Here is a 14248-nt window from a genome sequence, read left to right as displayed (position 1 = left end):
CGCTGCTTTGTTCTTGTTTCATTTCTTATGATGGCAAGTTGAAGTGGACAATGTGCAGCTGTGAAATGCTGTTTTCTATTCCGTAAAAATGCTTCTGAAACTGTTTTAATATTGAAAAAAACCTTACCAAGATGATGCTATGGGAAAAATCGAGTGCACGAGTGATTTTCTCGATTTAAAAATGGCGACACGGCGATTAATGGTGAACCTCATTCTGGGTGTCCATCGACTGCCCGAATCGATGAAAATATTTTTAAAAAATTCGAGAGCTTGTACTCGCAAACTGTCAACAGTCATTTGATCAACTGTCAGAGATTAGCGGATTATCTTGGAGCTCGGTTCAGAAAATTTTAACAGAAGATTTGGCAATGAAAAGGGTTGCTGCCAAGTTTGTTACTCTGCACCTGCACATACAACCATCTCTGTTAGACAGTTTTTGGCTAAAAATGGCATCGTTTCCACTGCCCCACACACCTTACTCACCTGATCTGACTCTGTGTGACTTTTTCTTATTTCCACATATGAAAATGGGCACAAAATGGCACTGATTTGACAACATTGAGGAAGTCGAGAAAAAAATGAGAGAGGAGCTGTCAGTCATTTCTAAAGATGACTTCAAAAAATGTTTCAAACAATGGAAGCACTGTATTAGTTGTAGGGGAGAGTATTTTGAAGGGGATAGAGTTATTTTGTAAACAATTTGAAAATACATAGCTTTTAAAAAATAATTCCATTTTTGACATCCCTCGTATATTATCTTAAAGTAAGAGAATATCATTTTATTACTAATTTCTTAATGTACACTTAATGTTGGAGGCGATGCCAGAGAAGTGGGAGGGTGAATTTAGAGAGAATGGGTGAGAAGAAGAGGAAGAGAGAAATAGACAATTGCATAAAATACACAGTCATTGGTGGTGGTGGCACAGATTAATAGCAAATGGTCAATATAGTTTGTAGAACACATTGAGACTTGCAGATGTGACTGTGTACAACATAGCATACAAGGCGCATTCAATAAGTAATGCAAAACTTTTTTTTCTGAAAACAGGTTAGTTTTATTCAGGATAATACACCATATTGTTGTCCAGTCGTTTGACTATAAAACCCTATTTTTCAACATAATCTCCATTCAATGCGACAGCCGTGTGCCACTTTATTGGCTAGGCCTGTACGCTCGTACGGTACTATTCTGGTCTATGCTGGAGGCAACATCTTGTTGCATCAATAACATCCCTATTATCCGTTTACTGCTTCCTGTTGTGTGCACCCTACATTGGACCAAAGAGATGGAAAGTGCCAGTTCCGAGCTGTAGGGTGGGTGAGAAAGAACAGTCCAGTGAAGTTTTGCATTTTCTCTCAGGTACGCAGACTTGCATGACGTCTTGAATTCTCATAGAGAAGAAGTAGTTTATTTGCATTTTTGTGGGAACAAACCCAATGAAGTCTTCTTCAGTTTCCTGTGGGTAACACAATAAACCTCAGAGTTGATCGATGCACCATGAGGGAGGACATCAAATAGAATAAACCCTTCATTTTCCCAGAAGACGATTGCCGTGATTTTACCAGCTGATGGTGCAGCTTTGAACTTTTTCTTCAAATTAGAGGTGGTGTGGTGCCACTCTGTGGATTACTTTTTTGTTTCCGGTTTCACTGCCTGGCAATGTTTAACAAAAAGTTGTCACAAGCAGCCTCATAACATGCAAGCAATTCCACACAGATACTCCTCCGTTGCTCTTTATGGTCTTCTGTTAGGCAGCAATGAACCACACAGCCACACACCTTTGAATTTCCCAACTGGCGGACAAGTGTGTCAGTGTTATCAACAGAGACTTAGAGGTGTGCAGTGAGGTGTTTGATGGTGATATATTGATCACCTCGAATGAGAGAATCCACATGTTCCAGCATTGGAGGACTCACTGCTCTGTGCAACTGGTCAGCATGCGAGATATCTAACAGGTTTGTGTTATCTCGTAATGACGGTGAGGCACCTTTTGCCCAACAACTTGCCATGCTTTTGTTCACTGCCAGGTGTCCATAGACATTCTGAAACCACCTATGAACATCTGTGATGCTCTGGCTTTCTGCCAAAAGAAACTCGATGAGAGCTCTCTGCTTGGAATGCACCTCTGTTACAGACACCATTTTGAAGGCTACGTATAGCACTGCCACATATTGGAACTTCATGAAACTGTAGGGGCTGAAGTGGGGATATTCCGCAACGTACCACAACAAATTCCACAGTTTTTCAACTGAAATTGACAGAGAAAATAAAGTGTTGCATTACTTATTGATCGCCTCTTATATTATTGTTCACGGTCTTTGGAATGTTTGAAATGCATTTGTTTAATCTTGCTTGAAGAAGGTCAAATGATGAAAATATAAAGTACTGTCTTGCTGCACACTTTTCAGGTGAAGTTTTGGGAGCACTTTGTAGGCAGACAGGGGTACAAACGTTCCTGGAAAGCCGTGAGGTGCTGCTGGACATGATTAGGTCCAGCATCGAACAGTCCCCAGTACCTGCCGACGAGGAGGAGGCACCACCCCCGCCACCACCTCCGTCGTCCTCAATGCTGCTCGATGTTCCAGATAAGATGGGTCCACTGTCACGCAGGGTAAGCACACGTAATACTGCCCTGTGAGAGACTCTGCCTTTAACTCTGCTGTTGGGTGTGTACTGTCTTGAAACTTTCTGGCAGATTAAAATAGGAGTGACAGAATGGCTGTAAGAGTTAATGGACATTTAAGGGAGATGTTCGTTGAGAAAGGAGTGAGACAGGGTTGTAGCCTAACCCCAATATTATTCAATTTGTACATTGAGTGAGTGGTAAATGAAATCGAGGAGAAATTTGGAGAGGAAATTGAAGTTTATGGAAAAGAAATAAATTTGAGGTTTGCAGATTACATTGTAATTCTGTCAGAGACAGCAAAAGACTTGGCAGAGCAGTTGAATGGAATTAGTGTCTTGAAAAAAGGTTCCAATATGAATGCCAACAAAATTAAAATTACGGAAATGGAATGTAGTGAATTAAACCAGGCAATATTAAACGATTTAGATTAGGAAATAAGACACTAAAAGTAGTAAATGACTTTAGCTATTTAGGCAGCAAAATAACTGACAATGGCCAGATTATTGAGGATATTAAATACAGATTGGCAGAAGCACAAAAAGTGTTTCTGAAAAAGGAAAATTTGTTAAGATCTAATATGATTATAAGCATTGGAAAATCTTTTCAGAAGGTATTTTGTCTGGAGTGTATATTGTCCATGTGAATCGTGGACAATAAGCAGTTCACAAGAGAAGAGAAGAGATAAAATTAAGTGCTACAGAAGCATGCTAAAGGTTATATGGTTAGCTTGAGTAAGTAATGAGAAGGTACAGAACCAGATCGGGGAAAAAATGAATTTATGGCACAAATTGACTAACAGAAGAGATCAGTTGATAGGACACATCCCGAGGCATCAACAAATAGACAATTTAGTTATGGGGAGAAGGGGGGGGGGGGGGGGGAGCAAAAACTGGAGGGGAATAGGGGAATCAAGTCTTGAATACAGTAATAGGCTAAATAGACTAGCATTGAGAGCCTGTAACGTTGCCATCTGATAGTTCCAAGTAATAATAATCATTATTTGACATTTGCAAAAATTAAGTTCTATATTTTAAGTGACTTTATTGGGACAGCAAGCCAATGAACATCTCCAAGACATAATTTAATTCAATTGTAACATAAAAACTAATAAATTTTTATTAATGTACTTAACTTTTTGGATGTTGAACTATTAAGTCCTGTGTGTTTTGCTTGTTAATTTGTAACTGAACAACTATTTGCATTTGATCATTTTTTTTAAATTTTTTCCAGTTGTATCATTTAAATACAAAACTTTGTACATCCTCATTTTTACTTTTAAAATTGTTATAAAATTGAAAACAAATGTGTTGTAAAACTTGAACAAGCTGAAACTCTTCTGGGGGCACAACTGCCCCAGCATATTTATGAATGAGAGATACTCATTAAATGAAAAATTCAATATATTGTCATTTTCTGAATACAACATGTTCTAACAAGTCTGAACTTGTGTGAAGTTAAAGTTTTGACATTCACAAACAATTACAGTACCGTCAATAGTCAGCTTATGGCATGCACCTTAGCGTGTTGATGAAGAAATTACATATGAATTTTCTGTGAATAGAATGCTCACAGCAGAAAAACACTAACATGAATTCTTTACAGATGAATGGAAAAACTGGTAGAAACAGACTTCGGGGAAGATCTGTTTGGATACCATAGAAATATTGGAACACGTGAGGCAATACAGACCCTACAACTTATCTTAGAAGATATGTTAAGGAAAGGCAAACCTACATTTCTAGAAGATAGGTTAAGGAAAGGCAAACCTACATTTCTAGCATTTGTAGACTTGGAGAAAGCTTTTGATAATGTTTACTGAAATACTCTCTTTCGAATTCTGAAGGTGACAGGGGTCAAATACAGGGAGTGAAAGGCTATTTACAATTTGTACAGAAATCAGATGGCAGTTATAAGAGTCGAGGGGCATGAAAGGGAAGCAGGGATTGAGAGGGAAGTGAGACAGGGTTGTAGCTTATCTCTGATGTTATTAAATCTGTATATTGAGCAAACAGTAAAGGAAACAAAAGAAAAATTTGGAGTAGGAATGAAAATCCATGGATAAGAAATAAAAACTTTGAGGTTTGCCGATGACATTGTAATTCTGTCAGAGACAGCAAAGGACCTCTGAAGAGCAGTTGAACGGAATGGACAGTGTCTTGAAAGGAGGATATAAGATGAACGTCAATGAAAGCAAAATGAGGATAATGGAATGTAGTCGAATTAAGTTGGGTGATGCTGCGGGAATTAGATTAGGAAATTAGACACTTAAAGTAGTAGATGAGATTTGCTATTTGGGGAGCAAAATAACTGATGATGGTCGAAGTAGAGAGGATATAAAATATAGGCTGACAATGGCAAGGAAAACATTTCTGAAGAAGAGAAATCAGTTAACATCGAGTATAGATTTAAGTGCCAGGAAGTCTTTTCTGAAGGTTGACTAGAAGAAGGGATCGGTTGGTAGGACACATTCTGAGGCATCAAGGGATCATCAGTTTAGTATTGGAGGGAAGCTCAGAGAGTAAAAATCATAGACAGAAACCAAGACATGAATACACTAAACTGGGTTCAAGTCCTGCCCTGGCACAGATATTCACTTATCACCAATGAATTCGTTTCACTCCCCAGTTGTAGCCCACATCAGAATTTTCCTTTTAATCATATCATATCATAGTTCATTTGAAACTGATTTTTATCATCGACAAAGGGTAAATGTATGGGGAAGGAGTGAAATTAAGTAAAGGAAAGGAAAGTAACTGCAGGTACATCGGTAAAATAGAAGGCTGTGTACTTTGGAGGGGTAGGTGGGAATGGCATAAGTGGGTGAAGGACAAGGACTCGATTTTCCACTGTTTGAGTTCATGTGTATTTAGTTGTTTATTACTTGTTGAAGTTTCAAATGCCAGTTCTGTAGGTACATTGTCCCAATAATGTTCCTCAAAAAGAACATCATCATTCCTCCAGGGATTCCTATTGAGTTCCAAACACATCTCTATAATACTTGCATGGTGTTGTTCCACCTCTGAATTGATTTGGTGGCCAGTCATTTGAGAACTCTCACCATCTCTGCCAGAACTGTTTCGTGGGGAGGGGGGGGAACTCAATTTCAAATGAAACTGATGAGTAGCTTTATTTGTTTATTGTTTACTAATGTTCCAAATAGTTTTTGCTTTATTCTTAGTTCTTAGTGTGTGTTGACAGCCGAGTCAATGCGTCATTCTCCAGCAGTGTTTCAGCGAGTTTCTTACTTGCCATCTTCAGGCAAGGTGTCTGGTTCACGTTTCGCCCAGGTCTTTATAGCCGCCGGACCACGTGCTTCTCTGCATCCTCTGCGCGGTCGGGCCAATCGGACATGAGTGGAATCAGCGCGGCATCATGTGGTTGGGAGGAGACTCTGGCGCCAGGTCCCTGTGTCTCGTCTTGGTGCGGCCCGTTTATTCCATCTGCTCCCCCCGACCTGCCTCCGTCATCGGTGCACTCTCATTGCATTCTTGCTAATGTTGTATTTGACGTGGAGCCGAGTTGGAAGCCACTGTCCCAGTTGACCAGATTATCACTGACTCGTATCTCCACTGCCTCTTTAGTAACAGAGTCCCAGAAACCTTCCGCTTCGCTTCCCACGCCCGGGTTCCCGGGTTCGATTCCCGGCGGGGTCAGGGATTCTCTCTGCCTCGTGATGACTGGGTGTTGTGTGATGTCCTTAGGTTAGTTAGGTTTAAGTAGTTCTAAGTTCTAGGGGACTGATGACCATAGATGTTAAGTCCCATAGTGCTCAGAGCCAAACCTTCCGCTCTACCCAGCACCTTGGTTTGCTCAAATTGAAATGTGTGTTCATCACAGAGGCTGTGCTCCACTGCCACGGGTTTTTCCTTTTGTCCGAGATGAACACTTCTTACGTGTTCAGAGATGCGTCGTGTGATGCGACACTGTCTCTGTCCGATATATCAGTTTCTGCATTCACAGGAAATGCTGCAAACACCCGATGCTCTTAGACCCAAGTTGTCCTTCATTGAGCCCAGAATATTCCTGATTTTCGTTGGAGGACAGAAGATGGATTTTTATCTTGTTTTTCTCCAGTATCCCGGCAATCTTTGCCGTGGGCGGCCCTGCATATGGGAGAAGTGCCAGACCCTTGTTTTCTCCTCTTCCTGAAGCTCCTCCTTCTTCTTGCTCATCTTGAGTGCGTCTATCTGCATTTTGGTGTAGCCATTCTTCTGGAAAGTTTTCTTCAGGTGGTGAATCCTAATAGAAAAACTATCCTTGTCGTGTTCGTCAACAGCTCTATGGACAATGTTAGTGAACACGGATTTCCATTTTGCTGTGTGATGGCAGCTATCGGCTCTGAGGTACAGGCCTGTGTGTGTTTTCTTACGGTAGATGGAGTGTCCCAGTGTGCCATCCATTTTCTTCTTTACTAGAATATCGGGGAAGGGTAGGCATCTCTCATGTCTCATGTATGCTGTTCAGATGGTTGTGAAATTCCATTAGTGTGTCCTTGCCGTTGAAATATGCTCACTATTTTTATATACTTGAATTTAGCATATTTTGTGACAGTACTCACTTTTCTGTGAAATGTTTACAAGATGATATTTGAATATAATAGAGGGAAACATTCCACGTGGGTAAAATATATCTAAAAACAAAGATGATGTGACTTACCAAACGAAAGCGCTGGCAGGTTGATAGACACACAAACATACTCACAAAATTCAAGCTTTCGCAACAAACAGTTGCTTCATCAGGAAAGAGGGAAGGAGAGGGAAAGACAAAAGGATGTGGGTTTTAAGGGAGAGGGTAAGGAGTCATTCCAATCCCGGGAGTGGAAAGACTTGCCTCAGGGGGGAAAAAGGACAGTGTGTATGTGCGGATGGATATGTGTGTGTGTGTGTGTGTGTGTGTGCGAGTGTATACCTGTCCTTTTTTCCCCCTAAGGTAAGTCTTTCTGCTCCCGGGATTGGAATGACTCCTTACCCTCTCCCGTAAAACCCACATCCTTTCGTCTTTCCCTCTCCTTCCCTCTTTCCTGATGAAGCAACCTTTTGTTGCGAAAGCTTGAATTTTGTGTGTGTGCTTGTGTTTGTTTGTGTGTCTATCAACCTGCCAGCACTTTCGTTTGGTAAGTCACAAGATGATATTTGTCTTGTTGTATTGGCTTCAGTCGTCTAGTGAAAGTATGATTCCACAATGCAGTTTTGTCGGCTGCAGAAATGACCTGGTTCAATGCGTTTGCCTCATTTTTGGTGCTTCAAATACCATTTCTTCGAATGTGGTTCCTTCTTGATGTTTATATAAAAAAAATAGTAGTAACATAATTCATTTTTCCTGTTCACTTGTAAATTATTGTAACATTGACCTGCACATTGTTTCAGTGTCACACACACTGAGAGTTCACTGCCGACTGACTACGGTCAAAGACGACTCCAGTGTCAAAGACATTTCACACAACACACAAGCTTCCACTTGTAACCAGTCTCTTTGATATTCTTCGTCACGTATACCAATATTAATCAATATGCTGTCACACTCAAACATATAAGCAAATTAGCATAAAATAAGGCAAATTACAATTCACAAAAAAAAAAAAAAAAAATATTCTGGCAAAAATATAAGAAAACATTTACAACTTCCCTCATTAGATTTGGTATCGACAAATCCCGTAGAAAATAACACATCTCCCAGATCCATTACACCGTGCAGCCAGACCGCAAAAGTATTGTCAGCGTACCGATAGAAGACCTTAGGATTAAGATGCATGGTTTTCAAAGTGATATCCTCAAAGTATTCGATGTACATTGGCGATGCATTGTACCAGTGGGGGTCTCATAGTGACTCCATCTACCTGTTGATAAAACTTGCCCCCAGACTGGAAATAAATGGTTGTGAGTGCATGGCAGAATAATTCCACTGTGTCTTCATTGAAATGATTCTGCAGTAGTTTCAAGGAGTCCTCCTATATACCATCATGGTATGTGATAAACAGTTATTGTTTACACCATGGCGATTATATTTCTATGATTTTTTTCGTAGTTTATTAATGCATGTCTTCACTGGCTCCACATCCCTGAAGTTTCTTGCTCTTGATGGGGTCTTTCTTTCTTTCTTTTTTTTCATCAGTCTTATGACTGGTTTGATGTGGCACATCACAGATTTCTTTCCTGTACCAACCTTCCTGCCTCAGAGTAGATATTGCAACTTACATCCTCAGTTATTTAATGGTTGTATTCTGATCTCTGTGTTCCCCTACCGTTTATAGCTCCCTCTAGTACCATGGAAGTTATTCTCTGATGTCTTCAGAAATATCCTATCATCCTGTACCTAAATTTTGTCAGTATTTTCTGTATGTTCCTTTCCTCACCAATTCTTTGCAGAACCTCCTAATTCTTTACCTCCAGTTCTCTCTGTTCTGGTTTTCTCACATTCCATGTTTCACTACAATACAATGCTGTGCTTTGAACATACATTCTTAGAAGTTTCTTCCTTAAAATAAGACCTGTGTTTGATATTAGTAGACTTCTCGTGGCCAGGAACACCCTTTTTGCCAGTGCTAGTCTGCTTCTTGTGTCCTCCTTCATAGGTTATTTTGCTGTTAAGTTGCAGAATTCCTTAACTTTGTGTAGTTTGTGATCATCAATTCTGATGTTAAGTTTCTCACTGTTCTCATTTCTGATACTTACTTTTGTTACTTTTGTCTTTCTTCAGTTTACTCTAAATCCATATTCTGTACTCATTAGACTGTTTATTCCATTCAACAGGTCCTATAATTCTTCTTACTTTTGCTGAAGATAGCAAAGACACCAGTGATTCTCTTGGTTCTTGTACATCTTGTATATTACTGTCTTTCCCTGCAGCATACCCTATGAGGTGTATAGAATGCAATGAATGAATGAATGAATTAATGAAATTACTGTTGATTCTTTGGTAGTTACACAGACTACATACAGACAGAAAACTGACTCTGTAATATAACAGTTTGAGGTGAGGTGAACCAACTGAAATATGATACTAATATTTAGTAAAGAAGCTGATACATCTTGAATTATGCATGTGAATACTTATTGTTGAAAATTTTGTTTTTTACCCACTGTAACTGTTGATTCATTATATTATATGCAAAAATAATATTATCACTTAATTCTATACAATGAATGTTTGTTTGTCATACTAACAGTGTCATATTTCTGGTGTCTTTGTAATTTCAAAGACTAGTTAGAACATTACATAACTCTATTCAATGTAATCAGGTGTCACAAATTTTCATTACATAATTGGAAAAGTAATTATATGTTTAATTAAAATTTGATAATTTCTGAATTTTAGGAACACACATCTTATGAAACTGAAGTTGAAATCATTTATATTTTGTAAATATAACTAGAGAATCTCCATTTATATTTAATTAAGTATGATATGGTGTGTTCTAGTAACATAATAATTACGATTTAATTAAAATTCTGTTGTAAACAGTAGCTTGCATTACTTATAATTTTTGAGAATGTAAAAGTAATTCGGCAGCTGCACCGCCAAAGTAGTGCATGTTGGGTGCATGTGAGTGCAAGTTGTAAAAGATCATGTTGGCACAGGGATGTTAAAATTGTCTTGGTTTTGTGAAAAGCTAGTGAAGTTATTAAAGAAAGCATCTGATAATATTATTTTTTTTACATATTCTGATATCAGGCTACTAAAATGCCCAACTTTGAAACTGAGGACTTTGAAATTAATTCAAGCAGATGTAGTTTATTGTTATTGTCCACAACTCTCTGTGCCGCCAAAGTAATTTGTAAAATACAGTTTCCTTCTTTTTTATATATACTTCAGTTGTGGCTAGCTTCATAATCTCACTGAAGCAAACACAATTCTGAATAACATTTATATCTGAAGTTTACTAAGTTAAGAAACTTTTATTTCACCATGTGTAATGCATCAGAAATTGTTATAATTGTGTAGAGCTCAGTTAACAGTTATGATATTGCTGCTGTTCCCCAGTTTTCAGGTCACAGTGAACTAATAGTATAGTGTGAATTTGTGATTCAGCGTGGGAGTGAGTTGGTGGGATTACGTCCGCTGGATGGGGAACGCGGTGGAAGTGGCGCCGTGACAGTAGCGAGCCGCCTAGAGACGACGTTGCGCTGTCTCCGTAGCATGGCGGACGGCTGCGGCACAGCCCTGCAGCCACACGTAGATCGGGAACTGCTGCTGGTGGTGATATCTGTGCTGGCTCACCGTGACCGCTACGTCAGGGAAGCGGGGTTTGCGGCATGTGCAGCAATAATGTCCTCTTGTATCTGGGGTAAGTTAGGTAACTATAGAACTGACTGGAACAGCGAGGGCACTGTGTGTGGTTTTTATAAACTGTTCCCAGATATCTGTGATAGAAAGAAACTGCTGTATATAAAACTGAGTAGAGGTGCGAGCCTTTTCGTAATGGGATAATGACCACATGCCCCTATATCTGCATAAAATAAGCAACAGGTGCTCAGACAGATGTGAAGTGGAGAGGTCAGAAAAGCAGATCATTTTGTATTATGGCATCTTTCAAACAGTGGTATTGGGAGGGTAACAACATTGCTATGCCCGAAGAGAACCTTTTTCCTCGCCAACAAAGTACCTCGCAGGGACCTGCTAAGGTTCAGGGCACAAAGAGATGCAAATAGTTGACTTGTCAAACACTTCTCAGATTACCGGCAGATTAAAACTGTGTGCCCGACCGAGACTCGACCCGAGTTCGAGTCTCGGTCGGGCACACAGTTTTAATCTGCCAGGAAGTTTCATATCAGCGCACACTCCGCTGCAGAGTGAAAATCTCATTCTCATTACTTCTCAGATTACCTCAGCTACATTTTCATGATATTTTAGTTTCCAGCCAATGGTCTCTTCATGATAATGCTGTTCTTTTTACTTAATATTTAGAACACCATATTTAATAGTTATACAGTTGTTGCCATTCTCATTTTATTTCTTATTTTAGTGTTTACAACTAGAATTGCTGTTCCATTTATTATTAGTACAGACAGACTTAGTTTGCTGTAAGTTCATAACTTTCATACATACTGTGTAAACTAAATGAATAGTGGCTCATATGAGATACCGTGACTTGATTCCTACTAAGTGTCACAAAACCATTGTGATTGTTGTAGAAAAAAAATTTATATCCAAAAATTAAGTATAGATGGAATCCCGTAATGTGTGGTATGACTCATGTTTTACTAAGGCTGGCGTAGAACGAAAGACCAGTCAGGGTTTATATTGAGAACTTGTGTTAGTTTGTTTATACATTATATTGAAGATTTTTGTATCAGTTTTGATAATTTAACTTTTATCAGTTTTTTTGTCTTGACTGTCCTTTAACATTATCACATTCATTATTGTTGTTATATTAGTCAACAAATATTGCAAATTTCAAAATATTCTGCCAAAGTCATACTAGGTAGACAGAAAAATGCTTGTCATTTTATAGGCAACAGTTTATTTAAATTGGTAACTTCAGTAAATGTAATGTCAGTATCAAACCTATGCCACTCCCAAACCAGTACCACTAATCCAAATTGTCTGCCTCTGCTACTGTTTTTGCTGTAGAATCCATCCTCATATATCCATCATCTATCACCTACATCAACCTAACACCTTCCAGAATGTACAAGAATAAAGACAGAGGCACATTTACCTGCTCGAATGTGATCACTGTATGGTGTGTGTGTGTGTGTGTGTTTTTTTTTTTTTTTTTTTTTTTTTTTTTTTTTTTTTTTTTTTTTTTTTAAATGACCATCACCATCCAAGTGCCTGCTACAGCATACAAGCAAGTTTGATTGTTCTAACCAGCATCAGATGTCATGGACTCCAGAGATGAGAACTTGCTCTCTAATTTCCTTCAGATCATATCACCTGCTTGTTCTTCATGGTACATCAGTTACTGGTATTATCTGCCTGTCCCATGTCCATTGAATAATTTTTAGAAACATGCACATTTGTTTACTTTTATTTATGCTAGTATGTAAAGATATGTTTTCTTGGTACACTGCAGTTAGTTATCTTTTTATTTATTTATTTGGTTCATGCTTCTTATAGTGTACAAATGTAGAAGATTTAAGGCAACTAGAACATTTTTGTGCAGGACAAGCTAATAAACATAAAAATAAATTATGCACTTCATAGGATCACTATGCAGATAATATTTCCAGTAATAAATTGTCATGTTAATTAAATTTTGCCATAAGCCTTACTCTTTGATTTCAGATTACCCTATTTTGTGAGTTTATGAAACTGGGTGTTAAAGTATCTTCCTGATCAAATGAAAATAAAGTAATTAGAATAAATAATAACCACAATCCTATTATAGAAAATTATCAGTTGGCAGCAAATGTAGAGTTGTAATATGAAACAAGAAACTTCTGATAGCAGGAAACAAAATTTTAATAACACAGAAACTGAGATAATCAAAAAGTAGTAAATTGTAGATACAAGCGCATTAGAGGAAATAAACAGATCCTGCACGAATATAAGTTACAGACCCTTGGGATATGAAACCTTTTCATGTTCTAGCAATGTTGTAAAGTGATTCATTGTGAAGTGAACATAACAGAATAGCGAATAGTCAGTACATGTATCCCAGAGGAAGAAATTATTTTATAGCAGATGCTTTTGACATTATTTTGTGAGGGTGAGAGAATGGTGTCACATACAAGGGACCGTCAAAAAGTTTCTGTGTAAGGGCATTGCTGTAGCGTGCATGCAACATAGTGTGACTCTGATGCAAGTGTATAAGTACCAACATGTAGACAAGGGATTAGTGTGACACGCCAATCTTCCATTTCTGCTATTGTCATATGTAATTGCAAATGTTTTCCAGAGGACCCGCTGCAATCGCTGTTGACGATTAAGATGCCAGATACTGTACCACTTGGACAACATTTACCAAATAAAAAACATATGTTCGAACCCAAGATCGAACCCTCAACCTCCTGCATGCTAACCCAAAGCTCTATCCACTGCACTAACTGTACAGCACAATTACTATGTGTTGACAGAGGCAGTGTGGTAGATGCAGAAGCTGGAACTATGGTGATTTTATTACCAAATGCTTCTTGGATGTTGAAGGACAAACACCAATGGACATCCATCAGAGAATGAAAAATGTTTATAGGGCAGCACGTGTGTCAAATTATGCGCCAGCTTCCATGCTGTTTGCAATTCGACACAGGACACCAGTCGATCTGAGTGGCCAACTCCATCCATTACGTACAGCAACCTGGTGTCTCCATCACTGGGGAACAGTACTGCACAGTGCTGGAGAAATTATGGTGTACATTTAAGACAAAACATATGAGATAACTGCAACATGGGGTGCTGTTGCTTGCAAAACTTCATACCACAACTTTCGTAATGCAGAACTTACACCAACTCAAGTGGGAGACACTCGAGCACCTGCTGTACAATCCTGATCTCCCCCCAAACTATTATCACACCTTTGGTCCCTTAAAAAAAAAAAGTCCTTGAAGAAGGGTCAATGGTTCCTGTCAGATAAGTATATGCAGCAAGCAGTTACAGACTTCTTCATGCAGCATGACACTGTGTTTTAACAAGTATGTATTTTCAACTTTGTGCTTTGGTGGGATGATTTCCTCAGTGCT

At 38.7% G+C, this 14248-nt stretch overlaps 1 protein-coding gene across 1 annotated transcript in view; it reads left to right on the top strand.

The window, feature by feature from the left end:
* Nucleotides 1-14248, top strand: part of LOC126209950 (uncharacterized) — a 159337-nt gene that overhangs the window by 71007 nt on the left and 74082 nt on the right. The window contains exons 3-4 of the mRNA XM_049939065.1: nucleotides 2410-2612; nucleotides 10656-10911. Of these exons, the coding sequence (XP_049795022.1) occupies nucleotides 2410-2612; nucleotides 10656-10911 (459 nt within the window). The remainder of the gene's footprint in view (nucleotides 1-2409; nucleotides 2613-10655; nucleotides 10912-14248) is intronic.

The sequence above is a fragment of the Schistocerca nitens genome, chromosome 10, assembly GCF_023898315.1.
Source record: "Schistocerca nitens isolate TAMUIC-IGC-003100 chromosome 10, iqSchNite1.1, whole genome shotgun sequence".
In the NCBI taxonomy this organism is placed as follows: Eukaryota; Metazoa; Arthropoda; class Insecta; order Orthoptera; family Acrididae; genus Schistocerca; species Schistocerca nitens.
The sequence above is the reverse complement of the archived record's forward strand: the minus strand, read 5'-3'. Positions and strand labels throughout refer to the sequence as shown.